Raw genomic sequence first — 19,928 nt, forward strand, 5'->3', positions numbered from 1 at the left:
TTTTTTTTTCCCCCGGTACCAGGGATCGAACTCATGACATTGTGCTTGCCGGGGCAGGCGCTGTGCCACTGAGCTAAATCCCCAGCCCCTTTTATTTTATTTTTGAAACAGGGTTTCACTATACAGTTCAGGATGGCTTTGAGCTTACTTTGTAGCCCAGGCTGGCCTTGAACTTGAAGTGATCCTCCTGCCTCAGCCTCCCGAGTGCTGAGACTATAGGTATACATCACCACGCCCATCTGAGTTTCTGTTTTTTTTTGAGTAACGGAAAGGTACTGGAATTAGATGTTAATGATTGTGAACATATCAAAAATACTACAACTCATGAGTTTTACACTTTAAAAGAGTGAAATTTTATGGTACATGAATTATACCTCTCTCTTTTTTAAGCAGCTAGTTTACTCCGGGTTGTGAGTAAAATAGAAACCATGCCAAGCGCAGTGATATAAGCCTGTAATCTCCACACTCTGGAAGGCTGACGCAGAACGATTGCAAGTTTAGGCCCATCCAGAGCAATGTAAGAGACTTAGAGAAACCCTCTCAAAGTAAAAAATTTTTAAAAGGCTGGGGATGTAGTTCAGTGCAGAGGCCCTGAGTTCAATCTCCAGTACTGCAAAAAAAAATTAGGAAACCACCTAAACGCCCAACAACAGAGATCATTTAAACAAACCATGACCCTGATCTAGCCGATTAATTACATTAGCCTGGCAAAGACTGAAGCAGCTCTCTCTGAAGCGACACAAAAAGGTTAAGGACAGTTTTAGCTGAAAAAAAGCAAGATGTTCACTGCAACAGCCCAAGAGCCAAGCCACCCCACCCTCGCCGGGCCTCTGCCTACAGGACCTACCGTGTCTGTGAACTGGTAGGCGATGAACTTTCGCATCAAGGAAATGGCTGTGGCTCGTTCCTCCCCTATCTGGAAGGAGGGAGGCAGACGGGGCAGAGCTGAGAAGACGAAGGACAGGACGCGAGAAAGAGCTGGAGAGGGCAGCCAGAGAGATAGAGGAGATGGAGAGAAAGGAGGGAGGAGGTGGGGCAGACATGAAGGAGTCAGGAGGATGGAGAGGCAGGGCCTGAGGGACCATGAGGCCGACAGCCAGTGAGATAGACGGGCAGCAGACAGACGGGCAGCTCTCCCCCAGAAGCAGCCTCCCCCATGGCCTGAGGCCTGAGCACACACCTTACACTTGACAGTCCACAGGTTGGGATCCCTGGGCAGCAGAGGGAAAGGGAAAACGTTAGAGGAACTGTCTTCTCGCCAAGAAATGTCCACAGCATCACAGCCATCGTCCTCCCTCTTTCCGAGGCCCCAGGGGCCCCACGCTCTCATCCACACAGTACCTCCCCCTCCACTTCGAAGCTGTCTGGACTTCTCCCGGCAAGTGACCCAGGCGGGCGCAACACCCCCTCCGTACCTTCCCGTCCCTGTGCCAACCCCCTTACTTGACTCCTGGGAGCAGCTGCTGCTGGGTGATGTCATCTGAGAGTTCGTCAGACCCTCCGTACACCCTGCAGGGAGAGCGGCAGGCAGGAGGGTGACTCTCCGCAAAACCCCTGCCCTTCCCATTTAGGGACCCCTGCTCCTGTCCGCCCTTACGTCTCTCCCACGGATGATTTGGCGTATTTCTTCATGTAATACTCGCCCAGTTCTTCTTCTCGCTGGTCCCTGCAGGAGGAGGGAGAAGCACACGGGGACCAAGGTTGAGGAGGAGGTGGGCTGCCCCGCCCTGCCGCTTTCCCCAAGGAGGCAGTCGCACCAAGGACCCTCCTCACTCACCTCCAGAGGTTCTGCAGGCGGCGGGCCCCAGACCGGTCTTCGTCCAGGACGACATTATCGATGTTGGAGGCTGGAAACAAAGGGCAGAGGGGTGAGGGGCGGGGGAGACCAGGGCCTGGAGAATGTGCTGCTGGCCCAGGGCTGTCTCGCTGAGGAAACCCCAAGCCCTCATGCCTACTCTGACCTCTCAGCATCCCACTGCTCCTCACAGTGACTCGGGGACAGGGCCCAGATGTTGGGGAGCACCCAGCACGCTGCCATTTCATAGCCACTGTCTAAACACACCCCGACCTCCACCCCGTCCTGGCTCCCCGGCCACCCCCAGGGCTCAGCTGCCTCAGCAACACACACACACATTTGCCCAGCTCAGCGCTGCTGCGGACCTGGCCCCAGGCGCCCTGCCTCTGGCCCCATGCGAGTCAGATCCCCCAGGACCGGACAGGGCCAGGGGTGAGGGCAGGGTGCTGCCGAAAGGCAGAAACCTCAGGACATGGGAGGAAAGTCACAAGTCACACTCCCAGGTTCTTACCTTCGATCTCTTCTACTTGGAGGAAGAGGAGGAGGTGGTGGTGGTGGTGGTGGTGGTGGTGGTGGGCGAGGCAGACAAAGTATGAACCAAATTATAGCAGCGAAATCAACCAATGGGTGGGGGGGAGGGGGAGGGAGGGACACAGGAAGGTCAAAAACCAAAAGTAAAGGCCAGGCACCAGGTGGTTGGGGAAAAGCCGAAATGTATGAGGCGCACAAAACGGAAAGTAACAGGGAAGGGGGCACTGGCCCAGGAAGTGGGGGGTACCTTAGGACAGAACCCACCCACCCTATAACCCACAGAAGGAGTTCACTGGGGCCCTGGGGTCCCAGAGCCCTCTCCCCACAGCACCCACCACCCGAGTCCCCGCCCCCCACTCATGGGCCTAGAAGGAGAACGGTGGGGGACTGGTCTCTCTGGCAAGGACAGAAAGAAGCAAGGTGAAGAGGGTGGGGGTTGGGGTGGTGCAGGGCATGGGGGAGGGGCTGGGCACGCCCCTCACCGTGGGCTTCCCAGGCAGGGTCCACACACACCTTTCTCTAGGATGTCCTCGGCTCCGTCCTCCCACTGGTCCTCATCCTCATACTCATCGTCCACATCTGAGACAGGAGGCCAAAATGTTAGAGAGCAGTCCGGGAAAGCTGAACCAGGACAACGGCTCCCAGGGAAGGGAGCACGTCTTCTGGAATCCCCCCCACAGACCAGCACACTTCCGTTCAGACTGGCAAGGCACTGGTACAGCAGGGCTAGGGGTCACAGGAAGATCCACCTGGCTCTAACAGTCACCATTCCCCACCCCATCCACATACCCCTTTTTAAAAATAGGGTCATGCACTAGGCATGCTGGCGCGCATCTGTAATCTCCCCACTTGAAAGGCTGAGGCAAGCCGGGCGTGGTGGCGCACGCCTGTAATCCCAGCACTCAGCGAGGCTGAGGCAGGAGGATCTTCGGGAGTTCGAGACCAGCCTGGGCTACAAAGTGAAGCCAAGGCCAGCCTGAACTGCATAGTGAGACCCTGTCTCAAAAAGACAAAAAAAATAAAAATTTAAAAAAAAAGAAAGGCTGAGGCAGGAGGACTGCTGCAAGTTCGAGCCTGGGCTACACAGTGAGCTCAAGGCCAGCCTGAACTACATAGTGAGACCCTGTCTCAGGAAAAAAAAAATAAGACAGAAAGATAGATATTTTTATTATTATTATTATTTATTATTTGCTTGAGGCTGAGGCAGAAGGATCACTGTGAGTTTGTGGCCAGTCTAGACTACATAGTGAGACTTTATCTCAAAAAAATAAAATAAAATAAAATAAAAAGTAGGATCAAAGAAGCTAGACAGGTGGCACATGCTTGTAATCCCTGTACTTGGGAGGCTGAAGCAAGAGGATCACAAATTTGAATCCTGCCTGGGCAACTTAGTGAAATCTTCTATGAGAGTGAAAAATAAAAACAGAGGCTGGGGATGTAGCTCAGTGCAAATGCACTGGGGTCATTCCTCAGTACCTCCACCCAACACACAAAGGATTCCCCTCCCAACTACCAAGGGAAGATTGGTATATGTAGTTTGTTATTTCGATGATTGACACAGTCTTCACTAGAACTGATAAGAAGAGAAGCGGAGGGAAGAAGAAACAGCATAAAATAAATCAACGACTCTTTCTGAAGAACTCATTTAAAATCTATGCCCAGCTGGGCATGGTGGTGCACACCTGTAATCCCAGCACTTGGGAGGGTGAGGCAGGGGGATCATTGTGAGTTAGAGGCCAGCCTGGGTTACACAGTGAGTTCAAGGCCAGCCTGAACTGCAGAGTGAGACCATGTCTCAAAAAAAGATAAACAAATAAAGCAAAATCAAACCTATGCCCAATAGGCAGGGGATGTGATTGAGTAGTAGACAGAGGATATGCCTAGCATGAGCAAGGCCCTGGGTGCAATTCCCAGCTTCATAAACAGAAGATAGACGGACAGACAGGCAGGCAGACAGAATGAGCTGAAGGCAACCCCATATATTTACGTCCTGCTGAGACTCTGCTTCACACCCTGCTCCATGTGCGCCCAGCTGTATGACATACCAGCCTCATCCAGAATGAAGCCACCATGTCGGGGTTTTTTGGGGGGCCGATCATCATCTTCCTCTTCCTCTTCTTCATCGTATTCCTCTTCCTCTTCCTCCTCCTCTTCTTCCTCAGGCTCCTCTTCCTTTTCACTGCCTGCCGCACTCCGCCGCTCTTCCTCTAACTGCAGGGGCCAGGCAAGGTTGGGGCACCAGGGTTCTCCTATCCCCAAGTCCAGAAAACAACCACACCTGTCCCGAACCTCAGCTCAGCTCCCCAGGCCTGGCCAAGCGAGGCCGCTCGGCTCTGTCTGCTCTAACAGCAGGCGGTGCCCGGCCTCCCAACCGCACCAGGGAGCTGCCTGACCCCACCTGCCACCAGGTCCTCTGTGTGCCCCTGCCGGGCTAATAAAGTGCCAGTTCCATGGAGCTCAACCCTTAACCCCCAACCCTGTCACCGTCCGAGTCTCCAGTCCTGTCGTCCTGCCCCTGGCTGTGGAAGACAGCTCGAGACAGTGACTGCCATTCGTCTGCTTCCGGGGTGCACCGCTTGCCAAGCGCACGCCCTGGCCACCCCGGCTAATGATTCTGTGGACTTTCTGTCGCCCTTACCTACAGGCCACCACGGTCTCCCACATCCCCCACCTGCCTCTCACTCTGCTCACCCTTCCAGGTGGCCTGGCTCACCACGGTGCACAGGCCCTCTGCTTCTCCCTCCACGCACTCTCTCGCTGTGCCATTTTACCTTCCATGACCTCAGTTCCTGTCTCTGCAGATGGCGTGCCTCCACCCCTAGTCCCCAACTTTGCTCCGAAATTATAAGACCCCCAAGTGCTAGCAGCTCCTGGATGTCTCCCCAGGAGTCTTCTGGGCCCTCACACCCACCGCGTCCTACACTGACCTCAGTGTCTCCCTGCAGGAACCAGTCCTCGTCCCTTCTGCCTGCGCCAGATCCGCAGCCCCAACTCTAACTTTTAACTCATTCTTTGCATGACTTTGTGTCCACGTCACTACAGCCCATTTACCTGATACTTCCTTTAACTCCACTCGCATTTTTAACTACTTTAAAAGAAATAGTTCTGTTTTTATTTTCGTTGGAGGGGGGATTTTTGAGCGCTTGCTTGTTTGGGCAGCGCCTGGGCCAGAAGCCAGGGCCTTAGTGCTGAGCTACTTTACCAGCCCTTTTTTGAGACCTGGTCTTGAAACTGCCCAGGCTGGGCCGCAGACTGAAATTCCTCCTCCGCCTCCCAAGAGTGCTAAGATCACAGGCCTGGGGCACCACTCCAGGCTTGAAATGTTTCTATGTTTTGAAATATTTCTTTTCTTTTTTGAGAGCAGAATATATTTATTGGGGGAAAAGAAAGCTTTTGTCCCACAGAGAGAGAAGGGGTTTGAAATGTTACAAGTAACAGCTTTTTGGAATTTTGCTGTTATATGTAACTAGAAAGTAACCAAAAAGCGAAACTGAAACTTGTTTTTAAATCCAGCAAGATACTGTTGCCTGCTGCAGGCTCTAAATCAGAGGCCAGATAAACACTGAAGGTTAGCAAATCCGAAGCGCGCAGGATGATTTGGCACCAGCCAGGCACGGTGGCACACACCTCTAACCCCAGCACTTGGGAGGCTGAGGCATAAACTTTCCACGAGTTTGAGGCCAGCCTGGGCTACCTATGAGACCCTGACTCACAAAAACAAAACAAGATAACTTGGCACCAGAGCGAAACTTGCTGCATGATCCCTCTAGTCAAAACCCGGGACGCACAACCTCAAGGGCAGTAAAGTTCCCGCCGCGCCGCGTGATTCACCTCGGCTCACGGCCTTATCCTCAATGCACGTAAAGGTCCCACGCAGCTCCCCTGACCTGGAATGCGCCCTACAGTCTCGCGAGACCACGATTTCAAACACAACTCTGAGCATTTACTCCGTCGCATCAGCGCTCAGCCAGACCGGAAGTGGGAGCTCTGTCCGCTGCCTCCCTGCTTTCCCTACCGGTTCCCCCCAAACTTTTAAGTCGCAACTGCACCCAACCCCCTGCACTAGGCTTTCTCGCCTTCTGTTATGCATGTACTTGTTCAGCCGCTGGGACCAAACCCAGGGCCTCACTCATGCTAATACGCACGTTCTGCCCCTCGGCCCAGCCCTGTCCTGCCTCCACCCATGCACATCCTCTATGAAAAGTAGCTCTTAGGCCGGGGCATATAGCGCAGTAGTTAGGTGCTTCCCCAGCGGGTCAAGAATCTGGGCCAAATCCACAACACCACAAAAGTAAATATAACCAAGAAAACCAGGTGCAGTGGTGCATGCCTACAACCTCCATAATGTGGGAGGCTGAGGCAGGAGTGGGATTTTCAGCCCAGCCTGGGCAACTAATGAGACCCTGTCACAAAATTAAAGATAAAAAGGGTTGGAGGTATAATAACTCGGTGTGATATGGCACTGGCATTCACACTAGGTTCCCACGAACACAGACACACACGTATACACACAAATAATAAAAACTTAAAAATCAGGTGGCTGGGAGTGGTGGCACACGCCTGTAATCCCACCGCTCGGAAGGCTGAGGCAGGAGGATCATTGCAAGTTCGAGACCAGCCTGGCTACAAAGTGAGCTTAAGGCCAGCCTGAGCCCCATAGCAAGACCCTGTCTCAAAAAAAAAAATCAGACAGGTGTGGTGACACACACCTGTAACCCCAACACTTGGGAGGCTGAGGCAGGAAGACTGCTGTGAATTCAAGGCCAGTCAGGGCTACTTAGCCAGTGAGTCTAGGCCAGCTGAACTACATAGCGAGACTGTGTCAAAAAAACAAAACAAAACAACAACAACAAAAAACAATGACAATGTCTCTCATTTTAATGATCCAAACTGTCACAGAATCACAGTTTGATTCCAAGAAATCCTAGGGCTGGGAATGTAGCTCAGTGGCACAGTGCCTAACTGGCAAGTGCAAAGTCCTGGGTTTGATTCCTGGTACCAAAAAAAACCAAAAGAAATCCTGTCACTATGCCCCTTGCCAGGTCCTAGAGAAGCCTTCTGGGTGCTCCCAGCTTTCTGTCCTTCAATGACATGAGAACTCCTGCTACTGTGCCTGGGTAACCTCGGAGCTCACCATGTTCCTACGTGGTCATCCACACCCGCTGCAGCAGCCATCACCTATAAAGCTGTCTCTGCCCCAGGCCTGCCAGCCCCGGCAGGGAGGCTGTGGTCCCTTCTGCACCAGGACCACTTACTGAATGAACAGGTTGCTAGGGCTATGGAGGGAGAACCGGCTGACTCCCCAACAAAAACGCCTTATTTACCATCCCAATCTGTGTAGCCCAGTCCTTCAAGATCCATGCCAACACTTGGCTATCTGTTTTTTGTTTTTTGTTTTTGTTTCGTTTTGAGACAGGGTCTCGCAGTATAGTTCAGGCTGCCCCTGAACTCAGTGTAGCGCAGGCTGGCCTCATACTTGTGGCACTCCTCCTGCCTCAGCCACCCCAGGGCTGGGATTGCAGCTGTGCGCCACCACACCTGACAACCCTCGGCCATCTGAAAAGCCTCACTCTGCCTTCCTGCCTCCCATGGTGACAGCAGACCAGCCAGAAGGTGACTCAATCTAATATGGTGCTGAGAAAGTGCGACTCATACAGTGCAAACCACAATGTCCCAGCAGGAAAAGAACTGGGGATCCTGGCCTCATGACCACCAGGCTTTAACCACCAATCAGCGACTTGAAGCCATGAGTCACAGACCAAGAGCCCAGAGCTACAGCTTGAGCAAAGGCGCCTCAGATCAGCCTCTCATGGCCGCACCCCACCACGGCATCCAGTGCTCAGCTCCTCACTGTAAGCTGAGGGCTCCCCAAAAGCCACAAGAGGACTAACAATCAAGTCCCTCCAGGGCAGGCAGGCAGGCAGGCACCAGAAGTAATGGGGTACATCAGCAGACACCCACCACACCATCTTGCTGTTTCCAGGACACAGACACATGAAATCTTTGCTCTTCTAAACGCTGCTGCAAGGTAAGCATGACAACAAATGGGAGCTGATAAATAATCCCAAGAGCTGGAGGAAATTCCCAGCCCAAGCCACTTCTGAAGCAGGGCTGCTATGGATATCAATCTTGACTCCCACGCTGCTGTTCCTGTTTTCCCAGAAAAGCAGGATATCCACATTTCTTTGTGTATGAAATCTCTCTTATAAGTGTTGGCTACTAATTTTAAAATAAATTTAAAGGGAGTTAAACTGGGCATAGTGGCACCTGCCTGTAATCCCAACACTCAGGAGGCTGAGGCAGGAGGATCATGGTGAGTTCGAGGCCAGCCTGGGCTATAAAGTGAGCTCAAGGCCAGCCTGAACTGCATGGCAAGACACTGTCTCAAAAAGAGAAAAAAAAAAAAAAATTAAGGGGACCTGGGATGTAGCTCAGTGGTAAAGTGAATGGTAGCATGCACAAGGCAATGGCTTTAATTCCTAGTACATTTTAAAAAGGAAGGAAAAAGTAAGTTTTAAGGGCTGGGAATATAACTCAGCAGTAAAGTATTTGCCTAGTATCCAAAACCTCTAGCACCAAAAAAAAATTTACATTTCAGTGCATCAAACAAGTACTTAACTTGGCATGGTGGCACAGGTCTATAATCAGCACTCTGAGAGGCTAAAGCAAAAGGATCCCAAGTTCCACCCCAGTGTGGGCAACTTAACAAGATCCTGCCTCAAAAATAAAAAAATTTTAGAAGGCTGGAGACACAGCTCAGTGTGAAGGTTCTGGGTTCAATTCCCCAGTACAAGAAAAAAAAAAAAAAAAAAAAGACATTTATAATAATCCTGTCCTCTCTTCATTGTTTGTGACTGCTGCCTATTAAATGTGAATTTCATAAAAGCAAAGATTTGCCTGGGAAGAGATGAGAACATCTGAGTAAACGCTTTAAATATTTATGTGTCTCAACCAAAAAACAATTAAACAACAATTAAACAAAGGTTAATAAAAGGCTCGCTGAGCGTGGTGGCACACGGGAGACTGAGACAGGAAGGTTGTTGCGAGTTCGAGGCCAGCCTGGGCTACACAGTGAGCTCAAGGCCGGCCTGAACTGCATAGCAAGACCCTGTCTCAGAAAGACGAATAAATAAGTAAATAAATAAATAAATAAATAAATAAAAGAATACTTGAAATCAAAAACGTTCTAAAACAAAGGCATTCAGGAGACCCAACGCCACAGTAGTGCTTTAAAAAAATGTAAAGCCACATCCCCTAGCAGAGGTTTTATGGGGCAGGGGCAGTGTCAAATCTATTCCATAAAGAACTCAAGGCTCCATCTCAACTCAGCTAAGGGCCGATTCCTCACTACAGCCTCGATCGTCTAGGAACAGACACAAAGACTCCCATGCGATGCTCTGCACCACCTAGGACTGTCAGTACAGCAAGAAGCCCACTCATTACCAGATGCCACCCTCTGACCTGGGACCAAAACCACCAACCAAAATAAACCTCTCCTCGTAACTTAATGAGGAAATCCTAGCTGGGCATGGCAGCTCACACCTGTAATCTCAGCTACTTCAGAAGTAAAGGCAGGAAAATCACAAAGGCCTGCCTCAAAAAAGGCCTGGGGATAGAGTTTAGCTCTCCCTGGACTCAATCTCCAGTGTCATGGACCAGGGATACAGCTCAGTGACACAGTGCCCGCTTGGCAAGCTCGAGGTCTGGAGTTCGATTTCTGGTTCGAAAGAAAAACTCCCCAGTGTCAAAAGGAAAACAACTCTACATGATTTGCCTCCTTTCTTGTACTCACTCTGATCCAGTCAGACTGGACCTTTGTTTCTCCTCATTTCTCCTTACACAAGGCAGACATGTACTCAACTTTGCACCTGGTGGTTACTTACTGAAACCCTCTTCTTCCAGATACCCACACAGGGCCGGGGATATAGCCCAGCAGCACAAGTGCCTGCCTGGCAAGTGCAAGGTCCTGAGTTCAATTTCCAGTACAAAAAAAAAAAAAAAAAGATACCCACACAACTCACTCCCTCACGTCCAACAAGCCTTGCTCAAATGACATCCTCTCCAACTCATCTTGACCACCCTACTCCAAGTCCACCCAGGACTGCCTATTCCCTTTCTCTGTTCTATTTTTCTCTAGGCACCTTGTAGCTTACCACAGGCTGAGTGTCCCTCATTCATAATGCTTGAGACCAGAGGTGTTTTAGATTTCAGATTTTTTAGGATTCTGGAATAAGTGCACATATATAATGACCTATTTGGGGATGAGACCCAAGAACAAATATGAAACACATTTATGTTTCATATACACCTTAGACATTATCCTGAAGGTAATTTTTATACAGTATTTTTAGTGCACTTGTGTTTAGACTTCAATCTGTCACATAAAGTCAGGTGTAAAATTTTCCATTTATGACATCATTTAAAAGTTCCAAAAAAAAAAAAAAAAAAAGTTCCAGATCTAAGGTCTGGGGAATGTAGCTCAATGGTAAAGTACAGTGGTGGCAAGGCTATGGCACAGGTGTTATTGTGTTTTTCTTTTGAGACAAAAAATATTAGGGAGGGGAATGGGAAAAAGAGAAAGGTATGCCATGTACAGGTCCAAGTTCCTTATGATGAAAGTTGCCACTATGTATATCTAAAATGTACCAATAAAATAAAAAAACGCAAAAAGGAGTTTAAAAAAGACAAAAAAGACTAAGTTTTTTTCTAAACTAAACTTCAGGCCGGGCATGGCGGCGCACGCCAGTAATCCCAGCACTTGGGAGGCTGAGGAAGGAGGATCAAGGATCATTGCGAGTTCAAGACCAGCCTGGGCTCCAAAGTGAGCTCAAGGCCAGCCTGAACTACATAGCAAGACCCTGTCTCAACAAACAAACAAAAAAGGCCAGGGATATAGCTTAGTGGCACAAGCGCCCGCCTGGCAAGCGCAAGGTCCTGAGTTTGATTCCCTGTACACACACAAAAAACAAAACTTCAGTATTCAGGTTTAATTGCAGTGTTGGCACTTTGTGACAAATAAGTGGGTTTTGTGTTGTAGTTTGGCACTTGATCTCTATGATTCACCATCATTGTCCTAGTACAAGGAGAAAAAAAAGTTTGTGACTGGGGAACATTCTACTTATTTGTGTATATGCATGTATGTATATATGTATATGTCGGTATGTATATGTGTGTGTATGTATATATTTTTTAAGTTTTTTTTTTTTTTTTGAGCCAAAGTCTTGCTGTGTAGTCCAGGCTGATGTTGAACTCACTACATGGTCCAGACTGGCCGTCCTCAAATTCGTGGCATAATCCTGCCTCAGCCTCCTGGGTGCTGGGATTTATAGGTGTGTCCCACTACACCCAGCTGGGAACATTTTAAATGTTCATAATAGGAATAGTCAACATGTATGTAGTCTACTTATCAGTTATGTCTATTTACATTTACAAGTATACATTTATTTACATGTTTTATTTACATGTTACATTCACACTTTTTTTTTCTTTTCTTTTTTTTTTTTGTTTGTTCTTTTTTCCGGTACCGGGAATCGAACTCACGACCTTGCGCTTGCCAGGCAGATGCTGTGCCGCAGAACTAAATCCCCAGCCCCTACACTTTAAAATCTATTTTGTGTCCGGGCGTGGTGGTGCACGCCTGTAATCCCAGCACTCAGGAGGCTGAGGCAGGCGGATCGTTGCGAGTTCGAGACCAGCCTGGGCTACAAAGTGAGCTCAAGCCCAGCCTGAACTACATAGCGAGACCCTGTCTCAAAAAGACAAAATAAATAAATAAGTAAATAAATAAAATCTATTTAGTTTATTGGTATAGCCCAAATAATAGAGAATTGTGGTACAGTAGGTACCACACAGATTTCTAGGATGTGGGCACATCAAAAAATAAAAACAGCTAACAGTCCTTCCTATACACACTCATCAGATGCTCTAAACACAACGCCTGCTGGGCGTGGTGGCCCACGCCTGTAATCCCAGCACTTGGGAGGCTGAGGCAGGAGGATCGTTGCGAGTTGGAGACCAACCTGGGCTACAAAGTGAGCTCAAGACCAGCCTGAACTGCAGAGCGAGACCCTGTCTCAAAAAAAAAAAAAAAAAAAAAAAAAAAAAAAAACACGGCCTGTTAGTCCACTGTACTGGATGCACCCTTCCAATTTGTCCCTCTTCTTTACTTTGATCTGCTCTCTTTTCTCTGTCTCCGGACAATCTGGAAGCTCCTAGATGCCCCAGCCCGTTCTGAGTCGCTTTGAACACCCAGGGGCCTCTTGTCCAAGTCCTGTCCCCACGCGCAATGGCTCCCCAGGGACCCAGCCACAGACCTCGGCCTCCTCGCCGTCACTGCTGCGCTCGCTGTCCTCCTCCTCCGAGAAGTTGCTGTCTTCGCTGTCCGACATCTTCTGCTCCTGTAGAGAAACACCTTGGCCTCAGCGCATCCCATACTCCGGAGCCCCACCCCGAGCCTCAGTTTCCCCGCAAGTTCCTTGGGAAAAGGAAAATCCCTTGGCGCACTTCCGGCAGCCTCGTTCTGGCAATACCAGACCTGAGCGGGGAATGCCACTTGCTAACACATCCCGAGAATCCAAATTCGGTCTCTACATCTCCCCGGCCCCCAGCATCCCCAGGGTTGTCTAGACACTGGCCTTCACGCTTTGATTCCACCCTCGCCTTCCGTACCAGCTGCTCTTTGCCCGACGCTGGGTTAGGGGGCCTTATGAACTCTCGCGACAGCTACCCGTTGGCCTCGCCTAACGCGAGATTTCCGGATCTGGCCCCCCCCCAGGTGACGTACTTCCGGACGCCATCTTGAGAGTGACAATCTGGGTTAAAACGGAGGGTGGCACCGACATCTTGGGAGGGTCAACGGGAGTAAGGTTTTCCTCTTGGAACCCGTCCGCTTGTACCCTGAAATTCGTGATTTAATTTAGTGAGGTATTTGCGTATTATCCCCTGCACCGTTACATATACCTAAAAGATAGGTACCCTCATTTTGCAGAAGTGGAAGCTGAAGCTCAGAAAAATAAACTAAATTAAAAGCAGCAGTTTAGCCTGGCGTGGTGGCGCACGCCTGTAATCCCAGCACTGGGGAGGTTGAGGCAGGAGGATCGTGGCGAGATGGAGTCCAGCCTGGGCTACAAAGTGAGCTCAAGGACAGCCTGAGCTGGGTAGCGACACCCTGTCTGAAAAAAGACAAAAAAAAAAAAAAAACCCACACAAAAAAAAAAAAAACAGCAGCTTGGGTGGCCCTAAAGCCCTTTATTACTTGGCAGTCTCCCTAAATTCATTCAAAAAGGACAGGTACAGGTGACACACACCTATGGAGGATTTTTAAAAATCAGAGCTTTTAGCCTGGTGTGGCGCACTCTTGTAAACCCAGCACCCAGGGAGCCTGAGGCAGAAAGGTAACAAGTTGGAGCTCAGCCCTAACAACTTAGGGACTTTGCACAATAGAATACTGTACTTAATGAGAGATAGAGTGATAAATAGAGACGTAATAACCAAAGAAAAACTGGAAAGGACACAAATATCCATTATGAGAAGAACAGATAAATTGTGTTTTTTTTGGTTTTGTTGTTGCTGTTTCTTTTGTTTTGTTTTTTTGAGACAGGGTCTCACTATGCAGTTCAGGCTGGCCTTGAGCTCACTTTGTAGCCCAGGCTGGTCTCAAACTCACAGTGATCCTCCTGCCTCAGCCTCCCGAGTTCTGGGATTACAGGCGTGCACCACCACACTCAGCTGAGAACAGATAAATTGTGGTACCTCCATCCATGCCATAAAATCCAGTAAAACACGTGTGAATGAATTTCCAAAACATGCGAGTGAAAAGCCTGACACCGGATATATACTGTATAATTCCATTACATGAAACTTTTTTTTTAGTACCAGGAATCGAACTCAGGACCTTGAGCTTGCCAGGCAGGCACTTCTGCCTTTGAGCTACATCCCCAGCCACATGAAACTCTAGAGCAAGCAAAACCTATCTATACAGACAGCAGATCAGTGGGTGTCTGGAGTTGAAGGTGGAGACTAACTGGGAAGGGACAATGAGAGGTAGATATATTTATCAGCACTCACTGAAATATACACATAATATGGTCCCCTTTACTGTATGTAAATTAGGCCTTAATAAAGGTTTTTTTGTGATACCCAGAATCGAACTCAGAACCTTGCACTTGCTAAGCAAGGGGCTGTGCTGCTGAGCTATATCCCTGGGTAAAGTTTATTTTTTTAAATGTAGATTATAAACCAGAAAAAATAAAAATAAAAAAATTTTTTAAAAGATTATAAACCAGGCATAGAGGCACATGTCTGCAATCCCAGCGCTTTGGAGGTTGAGACAGGATCATGAGTTCAAGTCCAGCCAGGAGGAAGAAGACAAAAGAATAAATTATAAACATTTGCCAAATTATGCAACATCAATGAATTTTCTAAAACTAACGTGTGTGTGTATGTGTGTGTGTGTGTGTGTGTGTGCGCGCACGCGCGTGTGTAGGCTCCACCAGAGACCAATTATGAAATTCTCTGGATGGGGGCCTGGCCATCAGTATTACTGCAGAGCTCTCCAGGTGGTAATTATTTGCAGCCAGGGATGTGAGTCACAGACCTCAAGAGATGGAGATAAGATTAGAGGACACCTGTGCGCTGCGCTGTCCCTTCCTAGGAGAGGAGAGAGTGCAGAAAGAGAGGGGGCAGCAGGTAGGGACAGTTTATCCAGCTCCCTGGCCCAGGAGCTCAGCCTTAGATTTTCGATTTCACTTCCTATTTCCCTCTTCACCTCTCCCCTTGTCAGCTGGGGCTCCAGATGGGGTCGTCTGGCCTAGAAGGAAGTGGCAGTTTAGGGTTGGGGAGCTGGGACTCGGTGGCTTTTCTCTGTCCCCGTCTCTGTCTCTGTCTCTATCTCTTTCCAGCTTCTCCAGGAGTACCTAAGAGTCTCCATCCACCCAGGCACATACTGTAAGAAGGTGCCAGTCACAAGCCCCTATAATAACTCCAAAAGTTTGGCCAGAGAGATGCAACACTTCTCTGGGGCTGTCCTTCAGAGAGGGCAGGCAGAACCCTGGCTGGCCAGCCACCGCTAGGAGCTCAGAGCATCCAACAGGCACTGTAGCCAGGGCACAGAATCCCCCGCAGATGGGCCGTCCTTAGACCCAGTTACGGACAGCACCAGGCTGAAGTGCCCTAGAGTCTCAGCAGGACACATCTGCGGGGCCCAAGGGATCATCTCCAAGATTTCTGATTTGTGACAACCCCTTTCACATCTCTGCCCTTCAGTTTCTTCTACTCCAAAATGGGGCTCCAAATATCTTTACCCTAATGGATGACCCTGGCCCATATTGTACCTATGTGCAAGTTAGAAAAAGATGCTATTTGCAAGGCAGGCGTAGTGGCACATGCCTGTAATCTCAACACTCAGGAGGCTGAGGCAGGAGGATCCTTGTGAATTCAAGACCAGCCTGGGCTACAAAGTGAGCTCAAGATCAGCCTGACTTGCATAGAGAGACCCTGTCTCAAAAAGACACAAACACACACACACACACACACACACACAGAGAGAGAGAGAGACACTGGGAGGCTGAGGGAGGAGAATCATTTGAGTCCAGAAATTCAAGGCTAGCCTGGGCAACAGGGTACAACCCGATCATAGATAAATAAAAATATAAAAGTAAAAAGATACTCTTTCCTTAAAATACTGTGATGATTTTTACTACCATCTGCTAGCAGTTGACAAACATGTCCATAATAGACAATGTGTCCATCCATAATATCCAGGATGATGAACCTGGAGTGGTGGTGCAGTTAATACCAGCATTCAGGAGGTAGAAGCAGGAGGGTCAAAGTGAGAGTTTGAGGCTAGTCTAGGATACATAGTGAGTTCAAGTTCAGTTTGAACTGCATCCTGAGACCCTGTCTCAAAAATAAATGAATAAGGCTGGGTGTGGTGGCGCACGCCTGTAATCCCAGCACTTGGGAGGCTGAGGCAGGAGGATCGTTGCAAGTTTGAGACCAGCCTGGGCTACAAAGTGCACTCAAGGCCAGCCTGAACTGCACAGTGAGATCCTGTCTCAAAAAGGCAAAAAAAAAATATATATATATATATATATATATATATATACTAAAAAATTTTAAAAATTTAAAAAGGCAAAAATAAATAAATAAATACATACACAATGTCCAGGATGTAAATATTGTCCTTGTAGATGTAGGGTCCTAATGCAGAAAACCTTCACATCCACACATGGTATCTCTTGTCTACCCCTTTTGTGCGAAAAGTAGATAAACTAGTAAGCGTATTTAGTCTAGTGCCTGGCACAGACTAAGCATTATTTCAGTGTAGCTGTAACTGTCACCATCCTTTATTATTATGTCATCATCATTTATTATTATAGGACAGTCACAGTTCTGGGTACTGGAATCATCTGTCCAGGCTGGAGAGTGGGTCAAGAGCTTGACACTCAGAACACCATTCCCACTGCCTCTGCCTCACGCTCAGGATGCGTCATGCAGAGCCCGGAGGAGTCTCTCTAAAGTGCCCACTTCAGGAAGGACTACCGAAACCCTGTCCGGATCATTTGGGTATAGAAGGTGCAGTTACCCCCTCTGTTTCCCTGTGATTTGTGGGTAAGGAGGAGAATCAGATCTTGGTGAAGGGAGCTTGGCCTTTCCTCAAATACCCTCCATCTCCATTTTCTGGCTCTGCCCCTTCTTTCCAGTATCTTCATGCTGGCTGGGAGGAAGTAAAAATAGTTCCTCCAGTGGCCCGGGATATAGCTCAGTTGCACAAGCACCTGCCTGGTAAGCGCAAGGTCCTGAGTTAGATTCCCAGTACCAAAAAAACAAAGTTTTTCCAGTAGAGGTAGAGGGAGTCCTAGGCGGTCCTCTTCCTCCACCCCACAGCGGGAGAATGGTCCAGAAAGGCTACATGAGCCCTCTGTCCATGTCCACAATTCAAGAAGAGAAGTATGGGGCAAGGGAGGGGGTTAGCAAGGCCAGAGTAGGTGAGGGGAACCGTGCCCTGTCACAGACACTGAGGGAATGTGCCCCAAGAAGCAGGGGAGGATAGGTGATCCCAGAGGAGTCAAGGCCCCCAAGCTAAGGGCAGAAGCAAGAACTGCCAAGGGCGTGAAAATCAGCCCACAGGGCTAGAGAGCTCTGAACTAACTGCTGGCCCCATCAGGTCCCTGAGGAGAGAGTGTGTGCCCTCGGGGCCTGTGCTCACCTGGGAACACGCTGCGCTTTGCCTCATCTGCGTCTGCAGGTGCATGGGGGGACTTCTTTTCCAGCTGCATTTCTATTTCTTCTTCTTCTTCTTCTTTTTTTTTTTTTTTTTTTTTTTGAGACAGGGTCTCATGGTGCAGTTCAGGCTGGCCTTGAGCTCACTCTGTCACCCAGGCTGGTCTGGAACTCACAACGATTCTCCTGCCTCAGCCTCCCCCGTGCTGTGATTACAGGTGTGCGCCACCACGCCTGGCTAAATTTCTATTTCTGTCTCAAGTATTTCCAGGCCTTCATGCCTGCCTGCATTTGTCTTTCTTCTCTGAGGGCTGGCTGCTCTGCCTCTGCATCTCTGCCACTGGCCTTGTGGTTTCTGAATCCATCTCTGACTGACCTTGTCTCTTTTCTCTCTCTCTCTCTCTTTTTTTTTTTTTTTTTTTTCTTTTTGAGACAGGGTCTCACTGTGCAGTTCAGGCCAGCTGTGAGCTCACTTTGTAGCCCAGGCTGGTCTGGAACTCGCAACGACCCTCCTGCCTCAGCTTCCCGCCTCAGCCTCCCAAGTGCTGGGATTATAGGCATGCGCCACCACGCCTGGCTGAATCTCTCTCTCTCTTTTTTTTATTTTTTTTGGTCTTTTTGAGGCAGGGTCTTACTATGCTGTTCAGGCTGGCCTTGAGTAGCTCACTTTGTAGCTCAGGCTGGCCTCAAATTCACAGAGATCCTCCTGCCTAAGCCTCCTGAGTGCTGGGATTACAGGCGTGCGCCACCATGCCCAGCTTTTTTTTTGTCTTTTTGAGACAAGAGTTTCGCTATGCAGTTCAGGCAGGCCTCTAACTCATAGTGATCCTCCTGCCTCAACCTCCGGAGTGCTGGGATTACAGGCGGGCGTCACCACGCCCAGTTTATTTCTCTTTTCTCTTGTCCCTTAGTACCTTGATCCCTTTACCTTTCTCCCTATGTGCCAGCCTCTGTCTTTTTCTTTTTTTCTTCTTTTTTTGTTTTTCAGCCTCTGTCTTTTGCTGTCTCTGTGTATCCTTCCTGGGATGTTTCCAGGTGCTCCCATCTTCCTTCTCCCTGCCCTGCTGTGTCTGTCTGTCTTTCCGTCTCTCTTTTCTGTTAGTAGGGGGACTCTGGGCTGAAGGATCATTCCTGTGGCCTCTGCCCCGCTCTCTGATCTTTGTTTTGTTTTGGTTTTGGTTTTTTGAGATAAGATCTATGTAGTTCAGGCTGGCCTTGAACTCACACTATGTAGCCCCGGCTGGCCTCAAACTCGTGGCAATTCCTGCCTCTGATCTTAACCTGGTCTCCACTCTCTCTGATAAGGTGGGAACCTCAGACCCTGTGATGGCAGAGAAACTGCAGGAAACTCTACCCCTGGTGGTGGTGGGGAGCTCCTTGGCTGGTGAGAACACTCGGGGGACAACCTAAACCTGGAGCTCCTCAGATGGTACTGAGGGACCAGGGATGGAGAATTCCTTTGGGGGGGAAGAAGCCTAGAGGGGAAGGTGATTTGGGGAAAAGTAAAGAGATGATTTAGGGTGTTGTGTATTTCTTTTTTGAGACAAACTATATACTTCAGGTTGGCCTTGAACTAATATTTAGCCCAGACTGGCCCTGAACTTGCAGCAATCCTCCTACCTCAGCCTTCCTAGTGTTGGGATTACAACTGTAAGCCACACCTGGCCAGATCTAGGGGGTTCTGGAGAAAGCAATGCTAGGGCAGGGACCTTGAAGAGGACGGCTCCTGGGGGTGAGGTGGGGTATGATTCTCAGGGAGGGGTCGGTGGGGAAAGAACTGTTCTCAGGGACAGAAAGTCTGGGGAAAGGCAGATTTGGGAAGGGGCCTCAGAGAGGAAGATGTGAAAGGCTGGGGGGGGGGCAGTCCTGAGAAAGGTGGGTGTGGAGGAAAGGGAGGTCCTGGAGAGGGATTCCAGGGAAGTGGGGCCCAAGAGGAAGATTCTGGGGAGGAGGACTAGGTTCGAGAAGAGGGCCTTGAGTGCAAGGAGATTCAAGGAGAAAAAGGAGTCTAGGTTGAGGGAGCTGAAGAGATTTGAGGGAGGTCTCTGGGTGAAGGATTCTGGGAGAGGAAAATGAAAGGAAGGAAATTTTGGTGGAAGGTAGTTTTCTAGGGGAGGGAGCTCTGAGAGGGAAAAGGAACTAGGAGAGGACCCTAAAAAAAAAAGGGTTCTGCGGGCTGGGATTCTGGAAATCCGGCTTGAGTTCTCGCAGCGTGCTTCCCCATCAGCAGACTCGGAAGGGGATTCTAGGAGAAGGAAGTCCAGAGGGGAGGAACACTGCCTGGTTAGAGGCTGAGAGTCGACCTAGAGAGGGGCGGAGGGAGAGCTGAAACCAGCTGTGGTGGCGCACGCCTGTAATCCCAGCACTCGGGAGGCTGAGG

The 19,928-nt window shown here is 49.3% G+C and overlaps 1 protein-coding gene across 4 annotated transcripts in view; it reads right to left on the reverse strand.

Moving 5' to 3' along the window:
- The window catches only part of Supt5h (suppressor of Ty 5 homolog (S. cerevisiae)), a 27,009-nt gene extending 13,929 nt beyond the window's left edge, over window positions 1-13,080 (reverse strand). The window contains exons 1-10 of one of the 4 annotated variants that reach the window (XM_013522475.1): window positions 12,995-13,080; window positions 12,640-12,723; window positions 4,372-4,537; window positions 2,840-2,905; window positions 2,307-2,318; window positions 1,778-1,847; window positions 1,598-1,666; window positions 1,444-1,509; window positions 1,181-1,211; window positions 848-916 (exon numbers count right to left, since the gene is read on the reverse strand). In XM_013522475.1, the coding sequence (XP_013377929.1) occupies window positions 848-916; window positions 1,181-1,211; window positions 1,444-1,509; window positions 1,598-1,666; window positions 1,778-1,847; window positions 2,307-2,318; window positions 2,840-2,905; window positions 4,372-4,537; window positions 12,640-12,714 (624 nt within the window). In that variant the 5' untranslated portion in view covers window positions 12,715-12,723; window positions 12,995-13,080. The other 3 variants (XM_005399768.2, XM_005399769.2, XM_005399770.2) reach the window with 3 other exon arrangements.
- Between the last annotated feature and the right edge of the window lie 6,848 nt (window positions 13,081-19,928).

Source organism: Chinchilla lanigera, unplaced genomic scaffold (genome assembly GCF_000276665.1).
Source record: "Chinchilla lanigera isolate Chin_1 unplaced genomic scaffold, ChiLan1.0 scaffold00067, whole genome shotgun sequence".
Lineage (NCBI taxonomy): Eukaryota > Metazoa > Chordata > Mammalia > Rodentia > Chinchillidae > Chinchilla > Chinchilla lanigera.